General features: G+C 36.6%; 2 protein-coding genes across 2 annotated transcripts; both read left to right on the forward strand.

The window, feature by feature from the left end:
• Window positions 1–3826: 3826 nt before the first annotated feature.
• LOC105277141 (sodium-coupled monocarboxylate transporter 1) lies at window positions 3827–11424 on the forward strand. The gene is made up of 9 exons (XM_011335312.2): window positions 3827–4226; window positions 7335–7682; window positions 7824–8049; window positions 8175–8242; window positions 8398–8693; window positions 8867–9085; window positions 9329–9512; window positions 9657–9944; window positions 10180–11424. The coding sequence occupies exons 2-9, from the start codon at window positions 7347–7349 to the stop codon at window positions 10435–10437; spliced, it is 1875 nt and encodes a 624-aa protein (XP_011333614.2). The 5' UTR covers window positions 3827–4226; window positions 7335–7346; the 3' UTR covers window positions 10438–11424.
• A 405-nt stretch (window positions 11425–11829) lies between these two features.
• LOC105277129 (45 kDa calcium-binding protein) lies at window positions 11830–15614 on the forward strand. The gene is made up of 6 exons (XM_011335303.3): window positions 11830–11923; window positions 12001–12486; window positions 12769–13243; window positions 13342–13605; window positions 13859–14040; window positions 14330–15614. Exons 2-6 carry the CDS (start codon window positions 12469–12471, stop codon window positions 14507–14509), a joined length of 1119 nt encoding a protein of 372 aa, XP_011333605.1. The 5' UTR covers window positions 11830–11923; window positions 12001–12468; the 3' UTR covers window positions 14510–15614.
• Window positions 15615–24523: the final 8909 nt, after the last annotated feature.

The raw sequence follows: 24523 nt of genomic DNA on the forward strand, positions 1-24523 counted from the left end.
AATCTTTATGCAACATTCAATTCATACTACAAAACTGCTGTACAATACTTGAAAAATGACACAATTAATTGTTTTATTTTACGCAATATATTGTTACTAAGAAACATCGATGCAAACGTGCACATTACTCTTTTGTGTGATACATGATTGTGTGATGAATGATCACTCGACTAATTAACGTGTAACGATTACAACAATTAATTGTTGAAGTCTTCCAGCCACTGTAAACTTATTTCCGACACTCGCATGCGTCTAAACGCGTCTCAAAATTGCAATTCGCATTTTATTAACAGACCAATTTCGCACTTCATACTCTGTAGAATTCGTGACTGTTCTGAAATTACGATTTTCGGACACTCGAAAGCGTGGAAGCGGAAAATATCTCTCCTTCCCACCTAGCTTTCGATCTTATCGCGCCAGGTGCACGATACGTGATAATCAATTGCGTGTTTCCCGGATTCTCCTCGGAGATGTAACGGAAAGGATAAGGAAGGAAAGCTGATAAAAGGATGGGGCAATGCGCGATGGTGGAGGAGAAGAAACCAAGGTGGTCACGGAAAGCTTCTGGTTCGCTCGGATTGACACACGCCAGATTGAACCAACGCCGGCCAGTTGAAACCAGTTTCAATTTATGCGAGTCTGCTGGACCGCCGATCGGGACTCCACGGGCCCTTTTTAATTATTTTGCTACTGAAACGGCATGCTGGGACCGTAAAACGGCGCGCCGCGGTGTCTGACTTTTCTTCCTGGAGCGGGTGGCGTTAATGACCAATTAAGTCATCATGCAGAATTACACAAGAGCTTTGTCCCCATGACTCCTCGTCTTCTTAGGAGGTGTCAAATGATCCTGACCTTCCTCCGCACCACTTCCTTGACATTTGCGTACTCTAAACGTGTCTCGATTAGGCGCGCCTTTGAATCGACTTTACAGATTTTTCCATTATCGATTTCATGGATTTAAATGGTTGAGAACCTTATTGTCTGCTGTTATCTGTATGAAATTAGTGAAGGATGGAGCAGATTGTCAAACGTGCTTACTTGCTTTTGAAAAACGTTAATGAAATGGAAGATATAATGAAGATATAATTTTAGGATTTAGACCAGAGCTATTTCTTACTTTATCTCGATAAAGTATATTAAATAAAAAATTTCTCAAGTGGATGATAAGCATGTTATTGTCGATTTTTGAATTTCTTCTACGATCATCTGTTACATAAATGTTTATGTGCAACATGTAATTTAAATTACACTATATAAAATCGATTTGTAGCAACTTCTTTTGTAATTTGCAATATTACAATGCAATGTAGATTTAATTTAATTTATTAATTACAGCGTCATCCAAGCTTGAGAAAATTCTATAAATGAATTGTTATCTGAATTTATTTTTATTTCCTCAATATTAATGTGTTTATTTATTATTTTGGTAATGACTTTGTCATCCTTTCTATCTCCTTGTCTATCTCCTTGTCTCTCTTGTGTCACTCTTAATAACATGTTTAGACTGTCATCGGCATTCCATGTCAACGGTCTCTACACGTGCGATTCTACACGCTTAGCTCCGTACTAGTTCCATAAAAATAAAGTCCTTATCTTCATGCGATTAGTAGTGTCTAAGAGTGATGTACGAAATTAATAATCCGCCTATTCTCAAAGTGTCGATATACATAGTGGGTAAAAAGAGTGCTTGCACACCTCATTGCTTTCGGGATAATTGTGTGCGAAAGAAGAGAAACATTTTATGCACCCCAAACTACATTGCGCGTTTCATTCAACGTTCCTACGCAAATGAAAACAATGTAAAAATCCAACATGCAGTGATATAAATTATTCCGAAAGAAATGGAGTCGGCAAATACCTCTCTGTCTCTTTTTTTAATGCCGCAAATGTTTCCTGATGTGTTAGAGCCAAAGCACGACTGATTCCGTCGATGTGACGTGATCAGCTACTTCCATTTCAACAACTTCCACCGCCTTCGTACGTGATTCCGTGTGACGCAATCGAGCAATTCTCTGCGATTAAAATTTCACGTGGGGTGAGTAATGACCGTACAATGGTAATAGAAACTGAAAGAACGTCATCTCTCTGTATTCCATCGAATTTTAATGACGTATTTTTCTCTAAGCTTACGTTCGATCTTTAAGAAAAACGTAACAGAATGTCGTAAAACTTCGTTGCATTTTTTAATGTGTCAGTTTTCAGCAAAATCAGCTGTTCCAAGATAGGCAAAATTATATATTTTGCCGCTACTATTTTTTTCTTATTTTTGATATAAGAAAACTTGATAAGTTTTAAATAGAGAGCAGTTTAAAGGAAAAATGTGAGGTTCTCTACTCAAGATTTACATAATGCTCTTTTGTGTTCGAGTTGTTCATATAGAAGGTGATAAATATTAATGGCAATGGTTCATTGCATTATTACGAGATCGCTATTGTTATTAATTATGATTTCAATTAACCGCGCAATCCACACAATTTCCATGGCTATGACGTCGATGCAATATTACATCTGTTAGAAATTCTCGTCCACCTGGTTTGTTTATCATCCTGTAAACTGTAACCGGTTAGATGTGGACTTAGCTGGATTCTCGGCACGGTTTTCGCACGTGCCACACAGTTACACAGTGGACATACGTTATTGGTTGTTTGCTTTAACTTACATCGATTATAAGAAAAATATTCGACAGTGATTAAATATATTATCTAAAATTTACAATATGCTTTGCTTAAATAAATGAAAAAAAAACGAAGAAAGAAAATAATTTACTAAAATAAAAAATTGAAAGAATCCTTTTACATGGATATTTTTCCCGTATATTTGCTATGATAAGTTTCTAATCACTTCTGCAAACTAATTGATACAGATGAATGTCTGCTAGAAGCAGAAGTAAATTGGAAAGATAATTCAAATATGTGTGTTCAAATAGTACAAATATTAACACATCTGATTCTCCTGAAAAGTTACAGCATTATTCATCAACGTTCATGTAATAAGATGTTAGAATACATAAACAATTATAAAAATATAATGTACACCTTATATTGATTTATATTATTTATATGTATAATATAAATATTTATATAATTTATATATAATAAATAAATATTAAACAATTAATTGAACAAATTGAGTCTTTTTAGTAATAGCCATTATTACTCTTGTCAGTTTTTAAATATTTGCTTATACTTATATAATTTAAGTCGTAATAACATCTCGAACGTAAATAATTGCAGCTTTTGAATACGTCAAACCACAATACGTGTAGAATCCGTAACGAGGGCACCTGTTTTCCTCTTTCTTTGTACTTTTCTGGCCACATATAAAATAAATCACCTGCGACAGACTTATAGGATCAGATATTCGACGAACAAAAACCTTATCTGCGTTATTTGAGCACATATTTTTGACAAGTATCCGCTGTTTGACAATGACAGTTACGCTACATGGTTTTACATCTAATCAAAACAAAGAAAATCTTTAATAGAAAATAATAGAAAATCACACTTTTAAATTATATAATTAAGTTGCATATTAAAAAATTGTATCAATACCCAGAAAGAAGCTAGAAAAACAAAAACAGAATGATCATGCTAATATGCGGAATAGGAAGATCTTGTCAAGATTAAATTTTGCATAAATCATGAGAGGACGATAATCAATTACGCGATTCGTCCTTGACGTTGATGCGATGCCAATAGGATTATTACCACGGTTTTGGTGGGTTCGTATTCCGTGGGTGCACTGGTACCAGTCACACTACCGTAGTAGTAGGGGGATGATGGGACGGTTTGTATAAAGGCGCACACGTGACAATTAAAACGATCAGTCTCTCGAATCCGTTCTCCGTATTTCTCTCTGTGGTTCCCAGTTTCTTCACCGCGGAAATCCGTGAACGCGACAGCGAAAATCACGAAATACAAAATTCGCAAACGTCGACCAGGATCCTCGATCAGGAATCGTTAGAGTCCTATTGAGCCCTATATTTCTATAGAGGCGCGTAGGATCGCGGGGGAGCCAGGTTTTGAGCGAAGGAGCCCGTCAACCTATCATATATGCGTTACATTAGGAAGACGAGCAAAATCATTCAGCTACAATTTCGCACGTTCCTATCGACTGGCACTCGCGACTAATCAGTCCCAAGTAGATGTTAACGTGCCCTTTTCTGTACATAGACGTCCTGAAAAATTAGGTCATCCGTTCCACGTCTCGAAAGAAGCGCAAGAGAGGTAAGATTTAATTCAATTACTTCTCTTAGAGTAAAGGTTATTATTAAAGCATAAAATTAAAGCATGATTACTTATCAGCTTATATAAATTTTTCTTGATATTTTGCAACGCAGAATTAAAAAAATTTTTATTTTTTTGGAATTTGAAATGCTAAACAATGGTGATTGACTGCTTTCTTTTTAAATATTTCGCGTGTCGAGTTGATGTACGATAGAAAGTTTAATATTTAAATTCTGTTTTATCATATGTATATACTTAATTTAATTGATGTGCTATGGTTAATGATTTGAGTTTGGAGAATATTTTAAAAACTGATCTCGCACGCTCTCGACAATGACATTGTTACGCGCTCTCGGGAGCAATGTATTTCAAAAGATATTTTAACTGTATGCTAGTCTTTATGCGGCGCCTTAGTGTATAAAACTTTAACCAGTTTTTTCCAGTATTTTGTTATTTCACACGCGAGAAACGTTGCTGTTGGATTGAATATTAAAAGCGTGATAAATGTTCTGCAAGAAACACATGCATAAATAATTGAAATAAGAAACAATTTGTCACAAAAATTGGCGCAGGATTATTTTGCGTTTTCAACTATTACTGATTGGTTTTTTCGCGCTAGTAGATAAGATTAAGCTTGTTTTTTTATCGTATTTTTTTATTGTTTCACTCGTTCTTCATAATAATGCTCCTTTTATGATTTTTTACGATTTTACTGTGCTTCGCTAAAGTACTTCTTTAACCATCACCATTGTCTAAAAAAGAGTTCTTACATAACTTTATACGTAATATTGCATATGTATTATTGCATATTTGTATAATATACCATTTTGCTCTAATAAGACAAAATATTCTTTCGATGGGTCTATATAAATTTTTTTGTAATCTAAAATTCTAAAGTATTAAAATTTATTTATTTATTCATACATTATATTGCATTCTTAATTGTATTTCACGATTATTACAAAAATAATGTGAAGTACGAAGGCAGTAAAGATTACGAACAAAGTAAATTTGCCACCGAGAGATTTGCTTCCTCGTAACGTTAAGGTTTTGACAAAAAATTGTGACAATATATGCGGGGATTTTATGCTTTTCGTAATCGCTCTATTAGAGTGCGGTTTGATGTTGAACTGACCGGTTAAAACTAGAGAATTAATACGCGAACCAGTTCAAACAGGTAATTTAATAATCGAGGAATAGTTGCGGTGGTGACGATAGTGTCGATAATTATCGGCCTTTATTACGTATAGCAATACGTAATTCGTTAAATAATAGGAATCGCTGGGGACCATGAAAGGTCGATTAACGTGTCACGCTTCGTCGCCAACCTGATTGCAGAGATTAATAATTGATCGAATCGAAATGACGTATTTCTTTCGACAAATCTATCCTTCGGTCATAAATTATTTAATGTTCATTTATGAACCGAAAAACTGAATGAAGATTTTTCATAAAACTAATTCATTTTTTTGTTTCTTATCTGTTTCTGAATAAATTCTGAAAAAATTTAATTTTAATTTATTCGTGTTGCGGATTATGTTGTAATTAATAAATGGATTACAATACTTGAATCTAAATTTTGCTTTATTTCAAGTTATCCATAATAAATTTTATTAGTTTCGGTTACATATCTCAGAATTACCAGAAAATAGCTTCTGTTAAAAATAATTAATTAATTAATAATTGGCACCGTCTTTCAAACTAATTTCAATCTTGAAAACTGAAAGATTTCTGCAAATACAGCTTTACATGTAAAACTAATTAATAAAATGCTGATTTGTAAACGATCATTTGAACCAATTGGCACGATATATATCTCTTTGATCAATAAGATCTGCAGGATTCAGAGTGATGAGTGTCAAAGAACCAATTGAAAGAATGTCGTATATCAATTTATGTGAGCATCCGATAAAATATCGATAAAGCATCATTAAACAAATTCCGGAAACATTCTACGTTGTTTAATGTACACATTTTTAATTCCTAAATAATTTTTAGTTTTTTCTTTCTTTAAGTTAAATGTTTTAATACATTCAATTATGCAATTGAACTTTACACGTCTGAAGGATCAATTTATTAGCATACCGTAATGTTTTACCACCACAGACTTTGTGAGTCATGAAGCCAATCATAATTAATTCATAATTAATTCATGAAGATCAATAAAAAACAATTGCAGTTATTGCAGAGATTATCAGTCGCAGTAGAAGCAAACATATTTCCTCGAACAAATTAACAATTTGCGTATTTGATTTCCGAATACATTACTTATTGTTAATTGGCATATTGCCAAGATTTTTCGACTATTGCAAATCCTTTAGATTTAGAAATGAAAAAGTTATCGAGCTTAAAAGATTTTTCTTCTCCGAGGAGTTCTGTGATATTTATATTGTTAGTTGGCATATTGCCTAGATTCCTCGACTATTAAAAATCCTTTAAACACGCAAATGAAAAAGTTCTAGCTCTTAGAAATTTTTTCTTTTTCGAGAAGTTCTGAGTTGATGATATCATTATTTTTTATATTGCCTAGAGTTCTCTGCTATTGAAAATACCGTAAATTCAGAAATGAAAAAGTTCTCGAGTTTAAAATTTTTTTCTTCTCAGAGGAGTTCTGAGATGATGATATCATTATTTTTTATATTGCCTAGAGTTCTCTGCTATTGAAAATACCGTAAACTCAAAAATGAAAAAGTTCTAGCCTTTAGAAATTTTTTCTTACTCCGAGTTGTTCTGAGACTTTTATATTGTTAATTGGCATATTGCCGAGATTTCTCGACTATTGCAATCCCTTAGATTTAGAAATGAAAAAGTTATCGAGCTTAAAAGATTTTTCTTTTCCGAGGAATTCTGTGATATTTATATTGTTAGTTGGCATATTGCCTAGAGTCCTCGACTATTGAAAATCCTTTAAACACGCAAATGAAAAAGTTCTAGCTCTTAGAAGTTTTTTCTTTTTCCTAGTAGTTCTGAGACTTTTATATTTATACAAGTTATTATACATTATATAATCTGTCTGCCTCCGTAATTCCATTTTAATTTCAGTAGAAAAGCACACCAGCCCTTTTACTGAAACACTTTTGCCATTAACAATTGAAAAATAATCGACAGATTCCTCCGAGGATGCGGCCGCACCTTTTCGTCCTGTTCCTCTTCTTGTCGGCGTCGTCTGCGGAGCAGCGACGCATTAAGACAGACGAAGGGGAGAAATGTCGCGAGGAGCATCCCACCCTGCTCTACTATTTCTCATGGGCGGATTACACGGTGCTCGCTATGATGCTGCTAGTCTCGTCCCTAATCGGTACTTTCTACGGTTTCTTCTCCAAGAAACAGGAAACCAGCCAGGACTTCCTCCTGGGCGGCTCCTCCATGGGTACGTTTCCCACGGCGATGTCGTTGGCCGCCAGCTTCATCACGGCCATCGAACTCCTGGGAAATCCCGCGGAGATGTACGCACAGGTGAGATTTGATATGACTTTACTTTGATTTTCTTTTTACTTTTACTTTTGCATTATTTACGATTATTATTATAGAAATCTCGATATTATATTGATGGATCAGACTTTCTGAGAATTGATCCGTTATTTCGATTGCTTCCAGGGTACTCAATTTTGGATGACTTGCGTCTCTTTCATACTCGTGGTACCGATCACCTCTCGCTTGTACCTGCCAGTATTCATGAAATTAAGGTTGACTTCGAGCTACGAATATTTGCATCTACGCTTCGACCGATACTGTCGGCTGCTCGCTAGTATGTTATACATGCTGCAAATGATATTGTACACGTCGGTTGCCGTGTATGCACCTGCTTTAGCGTTAAGTCACGGTAAGTAATTATTAAATTAATTTTGATTTTTATTTATAATTAACAAGCTATTTTCCTTGTTAATTATATAATTAAAATAGTTTTAATCGAGAAGTGTGTAAAATAATATTTTCTTTAATTTACAGTCACGGGCCTGAATACTTACATAGCCGTTACTCTAGTCTACGTAGTTTGCATTTTCTACGCCTCACAGGTTTGCAATAAATTATTTCTAAAATTACTTAACATAAAAAATCAAATATTAAATGTTCAAATTAATCATCAAAGTCGTAAAATTCCTTTATGTTTGTTATCACAAAAAATATTCCCTTCTTCAATATATAATTTATTCCTTTGCTACTGCGACAGGGTGGTATGAAAGCCGTAATAATGACCGACACCTTTCAAGCCGCCGTTCTTGTCGGATCGTTGTTCCTCATTCTGGGATACGGGCTGTCTTGGGCGGGTGGAACTGCACAGGTTTGGCAAGACAACGTGAGCTCCGGAAGGATGGAATTTTTCAACATGGATCCTAGTCCTACAGTGCGACACAGCTTCTGGAGTGTCATCGTCGGTGGTACTTTCTATTGGACCACTATGTTCTGCAGCAATCAGGCGTCCATCCAAAAGTACCTCAGCGTCGAGAGCATCTCGCAAGTGAGAATGTAAGTTCCGTTCATGATAACGCGAAATCAAGAGTTTTGAAAAAATCATTGAGTATTAAATAATTACTATCGTTTTAAGTGACAATATTGTAAAAGATGCACTTATTTTAATATGTTTAATTAAGGTTTACTGTTATTAAGTGTATGTAAAAGGATTCATTGTTGCGTTACAGAGCACTGTGGGTGTCGTCGTTCGGCATGATCGTAATTTATAGTATAAATTTTCTGACTGGAATGGTGCTGTACAGCGCTTACAAAGACTGCGATCCACTAACCGCCGGGTATATAAGCGGCCAGGATCAATTACTTCCACTATACGTAATGAATTTTATGGGAAGCTTGCGTGGTATGCCCGGATTCTTCGTCGCCGGAATTTTCGCTGCGTCTCTTGGGTTCGTTTTATTTTTTTCTGTACTTCATTGTGCATTTAAAATTGCGAAAACTTCACAAAGTAGCTATGTAAATAATACTTTGGCATTATATTCATATAAATACTTAAAAATAAAAATTTTAAAGTTATAAGTAAGAAGAATAGTAAAGTTATCAATAAAAAATATAGATAAAGAGATAAAGATAGAAGAGAAGGAGAAATTTAAATATTATATCTAACTTAGAAACATCTTGAATCATTTTAGAACTGTGGCGAGTGCTTTGAACTCGCTAGCAGCGATAACTTGCGAGGATATCATCCGCGGGCTCTTTAAGAAAAATCTGTCAGCAAATAAAGGCGCCATTTATGCCAGGTGGATCAGTATATTTTTTGGGGCTCTCAGCTTTGCGCTGGTCTTCGTCGTCGAGCGACTCGGCAGTGTGCTGCAGGTAGAATTGAATTTTTACTACACCGTTTGTGCAAATCCAAGAGATTATTCAATAGATACAATTCTGGATTTTTGCAATTTATTATTTAAAAACATTTCTTAATTCTAGAAAATATTTTAACAAAGAAACAATCGCTTTTCTCAGGTTGCACTGTCTTTCAATGGCATGGTGGGTGGCGTAACTTTGGGATTGTTCTCCTTGGGCATGTTCGTGCCATGGGCCAACGCCAAAGGAGCGATAGCAGGTGCTGTCACCAGTCTAATGGTTGTGCTTTGGATCGGATTGGGTGCTCAAATTGCGGCTGTCAACGGACAGATCCAACTGGACAGCAAGCCCACATCGATTGAAGCTTGCCCGTGCATAAACGAGACCACAATCATTCTCAATCAATCTCACGAATTCGATGATGATGAGGTTCCGTCTATATACAAGGTGAGACTCATAGAGCGGACACGCGATCACGCGATTCATGTCAGTAAATTCTTCTTATTAATATTAATATAAATATTATGCGCTATTAGTGTTAATTATGCCAAGTATTGTAATGTTACATTAATAATAATATTAAATTAATAGTATATTAATTATTAATATACCGTAATGTATTGTTCAATTAAAAGTTCTGTTAAAACTGGTTTCGTATGTTTATAACTGATTCAATTTGCAGACCAGTTACCTGTGGTACAGCGCAATCGGTTGCACGCTGACTATGCTGGTGGGCATAGTGGTGAGTTTCGCGACTGGCGCTCAAAATCCTGCCGACGTTGATCAGGACTACCTGAGCCCGCCGATCGCGGCTATGTTCCGCATACAGACGAAGCCTTGTTCTGTCACGAACGTTCAGGGTATCACGAACTACGGCCTCGAGCTGGAAGACGAGAAATCTCAGATAGATACTTGCAAGAGTCCAAAATGTTCGTCATGAAATCACTGAGAGAAATGCGATGCAAAGAGCTACATCAAAGGTTGCACGTTGCAAATCGGATGAATCGAAGCAAGCAGAAATCGAACGCTGATGACGACGAGAAGCGATTCACCATAGCGGCCGCAGCGAGTTGCAGACTGCTTACTTCCGGTCACCGGCGCTCACTAAGCTCCAGCCCACCCACACATTAAATTATTCGTTATTATTTATGCACGAAATCTGACTTACGTCACTCTTGTGATACAAACAGTCTCTATACTTGGCAATCTTTTTCACAAACGTCATTTGTTACTGATTTGCTACTGACTTTTACTTACTTGATTTTGCGTGAGACTCGATCGAAGAAGGAAAAGTAATGAATGTTGATCATTCGGACTCTTTGATGATTTTTATGAATAATATATGTGTAATGTAAGTGATATGCAAGAGTATTTGTAATTAAGTATTTATTTTAGTGTATTACATTCGCTAATGTCATATGGCTAATGTCTGTTTGAGAGAAATACTGTTGAAAAATATTCCCGTAATGTTAATATAAATTACCCTTGTTTTATTTGTTTTAAGACATAATCTCTCAAACAGACACTAACTTTTACTAGTTTTGATAGACACATTTGTATGTACATGTAAGAGATATAATCTGTCATTTAATTTATCATTAAATACGTAGATATATTACGAATAGTCAGAAAAGAATTATTTGAATCTGATTTTGCCTAGAGATGACTAATTGTTATTACAGAATTACCCTATCACTCTGTACTTTGCGTATCATTTTGCTTTAGAAATTATTTCTATGTTTTACGGTGGCGAGAGTATGTGCTAAAGATGTTTAATTACCTCAGAGCAGTTTTACTTTTAATTAAATAATTTATTAACACAGCACATTGTGTAGATTGTCTACAATCACACATATAGATTTTAAAATCGCACCAATTATGCATAAAGAATAGCATATACGAGAATAATAAAGAAATATAAAGAAAACGATCGATTTTTATAACCAACATTGCTAATATTTAATTCTTTCATCTTACTCGTAAAAGTTATACTGTAACATAAATCTATAACAACTATACAACTTGAACTGTAGGATCAATGGATAATTAATTCATTACTAATCGACCGTGTTGAAAGTCAAATATTATTTAAAAAATAAGACGCTTCTAGTAGCAAGTACATTCAAAAGAGCAAGAAAAAGTTATTTATCTACCGAGCAAAAATATCAATATTTCACAAAATGCACCTGCAAACTGCAAAGTGAATGTACATTGACACCGTTGTTATCGTCGGAAGGAAGAGAGACAGAGAGAGAAAGAGGAAAAGAGACCACGGGACAGTGAAAGTGGATCAATACGCGGTGAGCGCGCGGCTCGTCTGGTAGCATGCGGCCGTCTCTCTTGCGGCATCGCCAGTCCACGCTCGCGAGGCTTGCAACGCTCGTCTCGACTGATCCATATATATTAAATGTACCGATATTAATTTGGTAAAATTCTCTCTATTCATAATATCTTCCTGTTGCATCAGCATATAATATATTTTTTTATTAAATTTATTTATTAGTCGCGTTCGGTGTCACATCTGAATCCTATGTACGACAATGCTCAAGGATGAACCGATCTGGCCGCGTTTCGTCGAGCGAGCTGATGTCCCGTCCTGGTAGCACGAGCTCCAATTTCGGAGCATTAAGGAAACCGACAGATTGTCTGTAGAGCCACCTTTCGTCCGAGTGACACCTCTCTGAAGCTGTGTCCTTCGATTTCCTGCGAGTTCTTCCATTGGTTTTCCAATCCTGATATGGTGCTTCGTGTCATGTGTCACGCGCCGGGGGATGAATCGTCTTACAGCGGGTATTTTTACCGAGGGATGCTCCGACACGTTCGAGCGAGCGTGATAGTGATGGACAAGCGATAAGTCGATTGAGTGTTGCATGAACCCGGGAGATTGGACTCGCTTGTTCGACGTTGATGAGGAGACGGAGCGGGAATTAGAAAGCGGTTCGGGTCAGCGTGCGCACGTCAAGGAGCCGAGATGTACCTCTCTCATGTTGTGAGTAGACAACAGCGATTTGTCAGGGAAATTTTATTTTTTAACAAACAATTATTTTTTATTTTATAATTGCATATATCATTTCTTTATTTCTTCTTTATTAGTAGATATTGTTTATATATATATATAATGTTAATCTAATAATATTATAAGGAGAGACTATTCTCTTTTTTAATAAATTAATGTAATAATTCATAATGCAATTGGTAAACGTAGTTATAATATTTATCAACGACTATCGAAGACTAATAAATATTAAATTACAATTTTTCTTTTTAAAAGGTACGAAGAATCTTCTGCAAGCAGGATCTGACCTGCCTGCGATTCCTGCGTTGGACTATCTTGGTGCCGCTCGTGATTTACATTTCGCTCCTGTTCGTCAAATACAAAAAGAGCGTGCCTCTGAAGAGCCTGCCGACTCCGAGCGACAGGGATCAGGAAAGCTCCATGATGGACAACTTGTTCTTCGAGTTGGAGACCGTAACGGTTGACAAAAGTGAATTGGCAAGATACAAGGATGTCGGCATCGACCGCAAGGACGAAGAGAGCATACAGCAGGTCGTAGAGGCGGAAAATCGCGAAAATCCGAGAACTCTTCTAGAAGACATCTTCCGGCGAGCTGATGTCGATGAGAATCAATTGTTGGACATCCAGGAACTTGCGAAATGGATTCACGCGAAGATTACCGAGCATATAACTCGTGCTATGCGAGAGAACGTCGGATTGTTTACCGCCATCGACAATAATCCTAGAAATGGTATTTTATATATGCTAATAATATTCTCCCGAATATTTAGCAACAAAATATATTGATATTTAATATTAATTAAGCCAATATCATCATTACTTTTGCAGGCGAAGTATCGTGGGAAGAATATCACGCGTACTTCCTGCGGTCTCATGGTTTTCCCGAAACTTATATAAATTCCCACGACAAGAAGCACAGCGAGATGTCGCGGACGCTGAAAGAAAGCATAATGAGGGATAGAGCGCGATGGGCTGAAGCGGCCAGAAACGATCCCGACAAATTGGCTCTAGACGAATTTCTGGCCTTCACGCATCCCGAAAGCAGTCATCGGGCTCTCCTGCAAATGGTGGAGGACCTCTTTGAGAAATTCGGCAAGTGTTTCTTGTTTCAATTGATATTTAGTTATTGTGAAGTCAGCAGATTAATTATAAAAGACAGAAAGCAATTTACAAAGTAAATAACTCTTTTTAAACTTTTCATGTTGTTATATTCTTCATCTTGTTAAAGAATACTAAAACGATTAATCACTGTAGCAAAATTTGTCTGCGTACTGTTTTTATTCCGTCAGGAAAAATTCGTTGACAAATGGAAACTTGTAACAGCAATGTAATTTTCTGTGTTCAGATCGGGACGGCGACGAGCAGCTGACGGAAGACGAATTTTCGGATTTGCCGTCTGAAGGAGTCGGTCTGGATTTACGCGAAGATCGACAGCAGTCGATAGGAGGCAGCGAGGACAGACGAAAGGAGTTCCAACATTTAATCGACAAGAATAAAAATGGGAAAGCGGATCGAACCGAACTACTGGTGAGTAATTATACATAAATAATGAAAAAACGGCGACTCCGAGGCTCCGCAGTTTTACGTCAATAGACGGCAGTCAACAAGATCTACACTGCTTTTCGTCAAATAACTTTACACTCGAAATTACAGGTGTGGTTTTTAGCATTTTTGCGAAATTTTAATTAATTAAATCAAAACAGTCACACTGCAATTATATAATTAAATATTAAATGAAAAATCAGCGTAAATAGATATGTCTCGTTTCTATCTAAAATCTTTATCGCCTTGTTTCTAAACTCAAACTTCTTTTCAGATGTACATCGATCCGCGAAACCCCAGACATGCCATCCAGGAGGCGCAACACCTGATCACCCTGTCGGACACGAACCTGGACGGGAAGCTGGATCTTCCGGAAATCCTCAGCAAGATGGACCTGTTCCTCGGCAGCAAGATGGTAGACACCGAACGAAGTTTCCACGATGAATTTCGATAGTTTCCGCCCGAGAGAATGATGCAGAAACGGCGAATTATCACAATCTTGTTATCAAAGAGAGATTCAGCGGATGAGGAAACGTAATAATTCTTTGTAACTAGACGCGATTAAGAAACTTCGATATAGATATTTTTAAATGTCTCATAGGAAGGTTCCTTGAACACTCGTTCACTGGATAGACAATATGATTTTTTGATCGGCGATCAAATCATGACGAAGAGATTAGACCAATATACTTAATTGATTGATCTACTCATGCAGGGTATTCACTATCGATCTCTCGAGTTTCTTTAGCGATTGGTCGACTTACCGCGCAAATGAGAATTATAGGCTTTTAGAACGTATCTGTGATAGTCTCCGATGACGTAGAATATCGTTTAAGTAGGCACAATTATTATAGTTAACGATACGGTAACAAATTAACATTCCATTAACGATCATGGACAAGATGATCACTCAATCAGATCGTTTGCAGAATTAGAATTATCAATAATTACTTGTCAATTGAGCGATCAATTGTAAAACGGATGAAGGGTTGCGAATCCGTCCTTTCGTAGATTTCTATCGCGGCTCCTTAATGCTTATCGAGTGTCTTGTACATTATTCGTACATTATTTATGATGGCTGTTTAGACGATGTTTGAATGATAAAGATTAGAAAAAGAAAAATTCACTTTTGAACACTGATTCTAAAAGTGTCGCACAAATCATGCGTGAGGAGTATTAATTATATTAATAGACGGTAATCAGCAAAATCTACGCAATGACATGTTATTGCATTAATATATCAATCATATATAATCAATAATGTTTTAATCTAAGGATGAGATTGAGGAATCTAAGATAAAAATGAAACGTAACAAATATTCTCTCTCGCTCTCATACAGAGGCCTATGAAATTTATGAGGAATCTAGATATTCGTTGCTCACTGTCGATGGAACGTACAATGTTCTGGTGATAAGTAACGGCTTAAATTCGTTCTAGAGCGACATTTCATATTATCTACTTTAAGAACGGAGATCGATGTTCCTTCGTAGAGGATTTTGTACGCTAGCGCGTTTTTCTATATTGTGATCTGGTGCAATAAAATATCTTTAGAAACAAGCTTCACGTGTTATCTTGCATATTTTAATTTCATAAAAGATACAACGTTATTCCTACAAGGGCGGGAAACTGTGCTTTCAACTGCTCGTAAAAACGTGTCAATGCGATGTAGCTACTCATCAAAGTGCATTCCTCACGTTAAAATCTCTAAAGAGTCCGGCGACCTCTAGGTTTTGCGTTAAAAGATCAAATTATAATTACAGAACTACCGTTATATTCTTTATGAAATGCTTTATGACTTATTTTCATTATGACAAAGTGTGAAACATATTTAATTATAATACATTTTTTATTGAAAATCAGTGCGATTTGCAAACTACAGCATGCATTACTGCTACTTTACAAGCGAAAGACTTCAGCACTCACCAATGCGCGATGCAATCCCACGCAAACCATCCTATCGTAGTCCATCCATCGATGAATGTGACTGTCGGGAACCTCCTCAGCTCCTGGACTTCCTTTCCTCGTGGTGCACCTCTCATCTTTAGTCTGCGCTCTAGTCTTTAGCCTTCAGTCTTTAGTTTGCTTTGCTAACACTCGCGACGCGATACGATCATCAAAGTTATCTCTCAGTCCTCGATTGCACTCGCGAAAATACGGCACTCCCGATGCGACGGCTTTCGCGAAGTGCTAAAACGCAGTTTAGCACCATGGAACGATCGCGCGCGGCCTGAAATTTCTAAAAACGCGCGGATAACTTTAATTTACTTTGCACTCGTGACGCGATATTGTCATGAAAGTTATTGATCGAATATTGTACGTAACGAATATTGACAATCAGACAATGAAAATTCTGAAATTCACTTCATTACACTTCACTGGCGGCGTAATCCCACGATGAAGTGTTCCGCTAACAACAGCGAAGCTTATTTCCGCAATAGCGGACATTGTTCCGCAATGTTTTTGCGAAGATAGCTCCGCAATGCCAAGATTGTTTGCGCGATATATTTATTACGAGCTTTTATTATAAAACGACTTTACTTTTATTAAATTTACCAATGTGTTTTTCGTTTCTCTATTCAAATTTATGATGTGATCGCCGAGGTCTTCTAATACAGCAGTATAAGAACGAATCAACCAATACAACGGGATAACGAAAACCTATAATCACGATTAGATTGCAGCATCTTTTAATGAATACGAATAATTTTATTAATAATTGAAATAATTGAATAAAATAATTGAATTCTTTTTATCAAAATTCTTTGATCACGTGTATTTAATCGCGCCGCATCTCTAACAGTCGTGCCTCTAATAGCGAAACAAATGCATATTCGATTAAGTGAATGAAACTAAACACCGCAATAATTAATATTAATTAATATAATTCGAGAAAGTATTTACGCGAAATTTGTGTGGCGCCGTATTTGGCCCAACTGCTGCGCCGAATTTCAATACCGCCTTATTCGACGGTAGGTGGATGGACAATTATGCATGTCCATCGCGATAAAGTAAATTAATGATTGAAGTGATATAACTCAATCATGAAAATGTATATAAATATAATATAGAAAGATAAAATATATTCAATAAACTTACAGAAAAATATGTTTGATCTAAAAAGAAATTTGCCCATGAAAGCTTATAGAAATATTATAGAACACGTTAAGATTTATACCAATCTTCAATCAATAATTCGTATAAGCATGCACAACTCTACATAGAAAAGCATCTAATTCTATTACAGTAAATCGCACTGAGTGTTATATAAAAATATATCCACCACCATGTAAAATACTGTTGCTTATCACTTGCCGACCAGCTGCGATTCAGGATCGGCCGCATTCTGCTGCTTACTCCTGAAACAAAAATCATGAAAAGCTGAGTAACTTTCAGACACGCAGTTAATAAATACATAAAGTAAATAATAATGTAACGAACTTAATAAATTTATAATGTAATACAAATTTAATAAAAACATAAAATGAATAAAGATAGAAAAATCAGAAATATCTATATAAAATATATAAAAAAATATTAAATCCTTGTGGCGTTACGTTGCGATTTGAATTAATTTAACAAATGCATTTTGGATCACCGTAAAAAGTATACAAATATAAAATAAAGTTTACGACCTTACCTTCGAGCCGATCCTGCTTGGCCCGAACTGAATCCTCCGATCCTTACGTTAACCCGGTAAGAACGAATACGCATTCGCTCATATGTTGTACGTTTTCTAAGAAAAATAAAAAGATGCAATATATTATAACATTTAATTTTATAATTGTATTTGACTGACACGTAACGTATGGGATGATCGGAGATATGATACAAGTAGCACACAAAGAAACTCACATGTAACGAAGGAAAATCGAAGCGCGCTCACCGTTGACAAAAGAATCCGCCATCCGCGACTATCGACCCGCAATTATCGAGAATCTAACATCCTAACCCTTCTAACATTATGTGAAAAAAATTAGACTCAACGCACTTAGAGGGCATACAAGATCGCATTAATAGCTGTCCAGATAGCCAAGTCTGCCGAAAGCAGATGATGCTAACTATCTGCTATCAACTATTGCCAGCCAAAAGACAACAAATTTGATACAGAAGTTGTTATTAACGATTAATTCGACAAATTGGTGCCAGAAATGTAACAGAGCTTGCTCACAAAATCTAAAAACAGATTGGCGGCAGAAACCGAGCAGAATCTGCAAACATGGCTTGAAGTCGGATTGTCGACAGAAACCGAGCAAGATCTGCGCGCGCGGAATCTAACGGCAGATTGGCAGCAGAAACCGAGCAAGATCTGCGCGCGCGGAATCTAACAGCAGATTGGCAGCAGAAAGCGAACAGGATCTGCAGCTTTTGACAGTATTCAAATTTACACGGCTATGAATATGTGTTTTCGCTCCGCACCGCTATGCGGTGCACACGTCGAGTTCTTACTCGATGTTAACATTTAGCCTAACAGTTATATAAGTTAATATACGCGCCTTGGCATGATAATATTAATTTTTCTGAAAATTTTTGCACTTGCGGCACAAAGGCTCCCATGGACAGCGTCCATGTAGTTCACGCACGCCACAAGCAATCTGAAGTTCGAAAGCAAAATTCGGACTTCAGATTAGAATAAATTAACAATAAGAGAGAGATTATGCAACGAACTGTCAGAAAGACACATCAAGCCAAATGTACTTTAATTTAACAAACAAACAAATGCGTTCTTTTAATACATGGTAATATAAAATGCCAATTTATAGTGTGTTAAAAGTAAACACATGCTTTAATATATCGTAAATATGAATGGCCAAAAGCTGCAGATTCTGTTCGGTTTCTGCTGTCAATCTGCCGTCAGATGTTAACAGATCCTGCTCGGTTTCCGCCGCCAATCTGCTGTCAGAGTCTGTTAGCAGGCTCTGCTGGCAGATCACTATCCTAATGCGGACATAACGGATGCCACTTTGCTATCAACTTCTGCAGTAATCTGTTGCCAATCTGCTGGCAGATTGCACACATTTTGCTTACTGGGTAGTGTCTGTCTTCTTGTTGAAGCATTAAATGATTTTTGTCAACTTAATGAATAAATCTGATTTTTCTGGTCGACGAATCAAAAAGATTTGAAAAAGATTGGAGACGATTCTTGACTTACGTTTCCGTTTGGACTGTTCCGAATTCTTGTCTCGGCGCCGCGAATTTGTTGGAATCGCCGCTGAATCTGGGAAACAGCGACATTGTTATTACATTTTAATGCAATTGTCTGATTAATACAATCTTACAATCCGTAATTCTTACATGCATGCGTTCGCATAACACGCGATAGACGTAGCTTGATATCTATTCCGCGAGTCTTTGTCGAAGCGACCGCCATTTTCAGGATTAGAAATTCGACCGCGAATATTCGCGAATTTCGTGAACTAATATCTTTCCCATACAGCACAGAAAGTTGAAATAACGTTGCGAAGATGTTACAATGTTGAATATTAAAATATAAATATTTTTTCAACGTTGAATCTATGTTGATCCTTCTACATTGATTCTGTATGTTGCTACAACATTGAAACAACATGTAACAAATAGATTTTATTAATTAATGGTCAATTTAAAGATTGTCATTCTTCTTATATGTAACAAATAATTATATTACAATTTAGTAATAATTAATTAATAATGTTAAATCAATAGGTTTGTTCTTTTTCGCTGTACTTCTGAACTAGTGCAATAAGTTAGAATGAAAGAAAGTATATTTGTTTCGCTCCAACTTATTGCACTAGTTCAGAAGTGCAGCGAAAAAGAACAATCCTAAGATCTAACAAAGGTCTCTTAAATGTTAATTGCAATGTCTTGTAGACGTTGAATGCAATATCTACAAGACATTGCAATTCAACGGACATTAGACATTTATGCAATATCTTTTCTACGTCGAATCTACATTTTGCGATATTGATGGAACATTGCAATGTTGCTATGCAACGTTTCTGAGATGTTGATTTAACGTTCGTGTGCTGTATGGGTTTATAGTATCTAATAAAACCGGGGTGCTAAATGTCGCAACGGGTTCGCGAGATTCGCGTGCGTGCAATTTTGGCGGTAATAGCTAAAATGCACACCTGAGCGTATCGTGAAAACGATATACAAATGGGCTGCAGAGTGGAAAACGCGATACATAGATCGCGCGGAGCGTAGTGAAGATGTGCGCAGTGACGTTGCCGCGGTCATGTGACGCGACGGCGAACGGTGAGTGGAGAACGAGAGTGAGATCGAGGGATCGAGAGATCGCGTATTAACTTATCTATGATTTTTTAATCTATAATTATTATCTATCTCTAATTTTGACGTTAAAAGATCAAATTATAATTAATTATAATTATAGATAAATACTTATTTATCTATAATTATTTTTGAGCGCGGCACCTTCACTGCGCACAACTTCACTACGCACCGCGCGACCTACGTATCGCGTTATCCACTCTGCACTTCTGCAGCTCATTTTTATAACATTTTCACGACACGCTAAGGTTTGCATGTTAGCTATTACCGCCAAAATTGCACGCGCGCGAATCTTGCGAACCCGTTGCGACATTTAGCACCCCGGTTTTATTAGATATTATAAAGATATTAGTTCGCGAAATTCGCGAATGTTCGCGGTCGAATATCTAATCCTGAAAATGGCGGTCGCTTCGACAAAGACTCGCGGAATAGATATCAAGCTACGTCATATCGCGTGTTATGTTAACGCATGAATGTAAGAATTACGGATTGTAAGATTGTACTAATCAGACAATTGCATTAAAATGTAATAACAATGTCGCTGCGTCTCAGATTCAGCGGCGATTTCAACATATGCGCGGCGTCGAGACAAGAATTCGATACAGCGCAAACGGAAACGTAACCTTCAATTCGAGATCGCGCAATATTCGTTCGTCATCCGTCGAAGGCACTACCTCGAAACAAGTACTAATCTCTAGAATACATTATTAATTAAATATTATGATAAATTGCATCTTTTTATTTTTCTTAGAAAATGTAGCACATATGAGCGGATGCGTATTCGTTCTCACCGCGTTAACGTAAGGATCAGAGGTTCGGGCCAAGCAGGATCGGCTCGAAGGTACCTTCGTTTTATATTTGTATACCTTTTTACGGTGATTCAAAATGCATTAGTTAAATTAATTCATATCGCAACGTAACGCCGCAAGGATTTAATATTTTTTTACATATTTATTTTGTATTTATTTATTTATAAGTTGGCGCGGTCACGTGACGCGACGGAGAAATTATTTATCTTTAATTATAATTAATTATAATTTGAGCTTTTAACGCAAAAAGTAGAGAGGCATAAATAATAATAGATTACAAGAGCATAGATAAGTTAATACGCGATCTCTCGATCCCTCGATCTCACTCTCGTTCTCCACTCACCGTTCGCCGTCGCGTCACATAACCGCGGCAACGTCACTGCGCACATCTTCACTACGCTCCGCGCGATCTATGTATCGCGTTTTCCACTCTGCAGCCCATTTGTATATCGTTTTCACGATACGCTCAGGTGTGCATTTTAGCTATTACCGCCAAAATTGCACGCGCGCGAATCTTGCGAACCCGTTGCGACATTTAGCACCCCGGTTTTATTAGATATTATAAAGATATTAGTTCGCGAAATTCGCGAATGTTCGCGGTCGAATATCTAATCCTGAAAATGGCGGTCGCTTCGACAAAGACTCGCGGAATAGATATCAAGCTACGTCATATCGCGTGTTATGCTAACGCATGAATGTAAGAATTACGGATTGTAAGATTGTACTAATCAGACAATTGCATTAAAATGCAATAACAATGTCGCTGCGTCTCAGATTCAGCGGCGATTTCAACATATGCGCGGCGTCGAGACAAGAATTCGATACAGCGCAAACGGAAACGTAACCTTCAATTCGAGATCGCGCAATATTCGTTCGTCATCCGTCGAAGGCACTACCTCGAAACAAGTACTAATCTCTAAAATACATTATTAATTAAATATTATGATAAATTGCATCTTTTTATTTTTCTTAGAAAATGTAGCACATATGAGCGGATGCGTATTCGTTCTCACCGCGTTAACGTAAGGATCAGAGGTTCGGGCCAAGCAGGATCGGCTCGAAGGTACCTTCGTTTTATATTTGTATACCTTTTTACGGTGATTCAAAATGCATTAGTTAAATTAATTCATATCGCAACGTAACGCCGCAAGGATTTAATATTTTTTTACATATTTATTTTGTATTTATTTATTTATAAGTTGGCGCGGTCACGTGACGCGACGGAGAAATTATTTATCTTTAATTATAATTAATTATAATTTGAGCTTTTAACGCAAAAAGTAGAGAGGCATATATAATAATAGATTACAAGAGCATAGATAAGTTAATACGCGATCTCTCGATCCCTCGATCTCACTATCGTTCTCCACTCACCGTTCGCCGTCGCGTCACATGACCGCGGCAACGTCACTGCGCACATCTTCACTACGCTCCGCGCGATCTATGTATCGCGTTTTCCACTCTGCAGCCCATTTGTATATCGTTTTCACGATACGCTCAGGTGTGCATTTTAGCTATTACCGCCAAAATTGCACGCGCGCGAATCTTGCGAACCCGTTGCGACATTTAGCACCCCGGTTTTATTAGATATTATAAAGATATTAGTTCGCGAAATTCGCGAATGTTCGCGGTCGAATATCTAATCCTGAAAATGGCGGTCGCTTCGACAAAGACTCGCGGAATAGATATCAAGCTACGTCATATCGCGTGTTATGCTAACGCATGAATGTAAGAATTACGGATTGTAAGATTGTACTAATCAGACAATTGCATTAAAATGTAATAACAATGTCGCTGCGTCTCAGATTCAGCGGCGATTTCAACATATGCGCGGCGTCGAGACAAGAATTCGATACAGCGCAAACGGAAACGTAACCTTCAATTCGAGATCGCGCAATATTCGTTCGTCATCCGTCGAAGGCACTACCTCGAAACAAGTACTAATCTCTAGAATACATTATTAATTAAATATTATGATAAATTGCATCTTTTTCTGTTCTTAGAAAACATAGCACATATGAGCGGATGCATATTCGTTCTCACCGCGTTAACGTAAGCTAGTTTCGTGGAGATTTGAACATAAAAAGTCACAATACGGCAAATCATGGATATCTTGATAGCTTTCACCTTTAATTACGTTTATGCGATTACGTTTGCATAATTCCATTGAATAAAGTGTGAATAATATTCACCTGATAATAAATATAATTAAATAAAATTAACTTCAGAATAAAATTTGATAAGAAGCTAATCGCATCGCAAGTAGAAAATATCGAAACTAAATTCATAATTATATATACAAATTAGTCGTGAAAACTATATACGAAATATAACATTTCCAGCAATAATAAAACTAACATCGTCGTTCCTTCGTTTTCAGTTATATTGAGGTGACTACGAGAGAATAGTTTTAGCCGTGTCTTAGCGCTTCGCGAAAGCTGTCGCATCGAGAGTGCCGTATGTTCGCGAGTGCAACCAAAGACTGACAAGAGAGGAGAAGGAAGGGCAGCGGGCGTCACCACACCAATCACCAATTACGTGCCAATAACGTGAGTAATTGATAGATTTATTTAACACAAAGTCACATTTCCTTGTTTTATTATTCATTAATGAGATAAATACAATTCTCCTATGACATGTGACTTGGATCAATTAATCACAAGTGCTAATTGCAACAATAAAAGTTGGAATTCTTATTTCTGTTCCAGATTAAACGTATCTTACGATCTATGCGACAGATTCGCGGCACCGGAGGATCCGGTTCGGGCCAAGCAGGATCGGCTCGAAGTTAAGGTCGTAAACTTCATTTTATATTTGCATACTTTTTTACGGTGATCCAAAATGCATTGGCTAAATTAATTCAAATCGCAACGTAACGCCACAAGGATTTAATATTTTTTTATATATTTTATATAGATATTTCTGATTTTTCTATCTTTATTCATTTTATGTTTTTATTAAATTTGTATTACATTATAAATTTATTAAGTTCGTTATATTATTATTTACTTTATGTATTTATTAAATGCGTGTTTGAAAGTTACTCAGCTTTTCATGATTTTTGTTTCAGGAGTAAGCAGCAGAATGCGGCCGATCCTGAATCGCAGCTGGTCGGCAAGTGATAAGCAATAGTATTTTCTATGGTGGTGGATATATTTTTATATAACACTCAGTGCGATTTACTGTAATAGAATTAGATGCTTTTCTATGTAGAGTTGTGCATGCTTATACGAATTATTGATTGAAGATTGGTATAAATCTTAACGTGTTCTATAATATTTCTATAAGCTTTCATGGGCAAATTTCTTTTTAGATCAAACATATGTTTCTGTAAGTTTATTGAATATATTTTATCTTTCTATATTATATCTATATATATATTTTCATGATT

Source organism: Ooceraea biroi, chromosome 11 (assembly GCF_003672135.1).
Source record: "Ooceraea biroi isolate clonal line C1 chromosome 11, Obir_v5.4, whole genome shotgun sequence".
Classification (NCBI taxonomy): domain Eukaryota; kingdom Metazoa; phylum Arthropoda; class Insecta; order Hymenoptera; family Formicidae; genus Ooceraea; species Ooceraea biroi.

What these genes read in the sequence shown, in the direction of transcription:
- LOC105277141 (XM_011335312.2), top strand. Translation starts at nt 7,347, where the DNA reads ATGCGGCCGCACCTTTTCGTCCTGTTCCTCTTCTTGTCGGCGTCGTCT. An exon ending in CCGCGGAGATGTACGCACAG is followed by an intron (nt 7,683 to 7,823) that starts GTGAGATTTGAT and finishes GATTGCTTCCAG; the next exon opens with GGTACTCAATTTTGGATGAC. An exon ending in ATTTTCGCTGCGTCTCTTGG is followed by an intron (nt 9,086 to 9,328) that starts GTTCGTTTTATT and finishes GAATCATTTTAG; the next exon opens with AACTGTGGCGAGTGCTTTGA.
- LOC105277129 (XM_011335303.3), top strand. An exon ending in CGACAATAATCCTAGAAATG is followed by an intron (nt 13,244 to 13,341) that starts GTATTTTATATA and finishes TTACTTTTGCAG; the next exon opens with GCGAAGTATCGTGGGAAGAA. An exon ending in CGGATCGAACCGAACTACTG is followed by an intron (nt 14,041 to 14,329) that starts GTGAGTAATTAT and finishes ACTTCTTTTCAG; the next exon opens with ATGTACATCGATCCGCGAAA.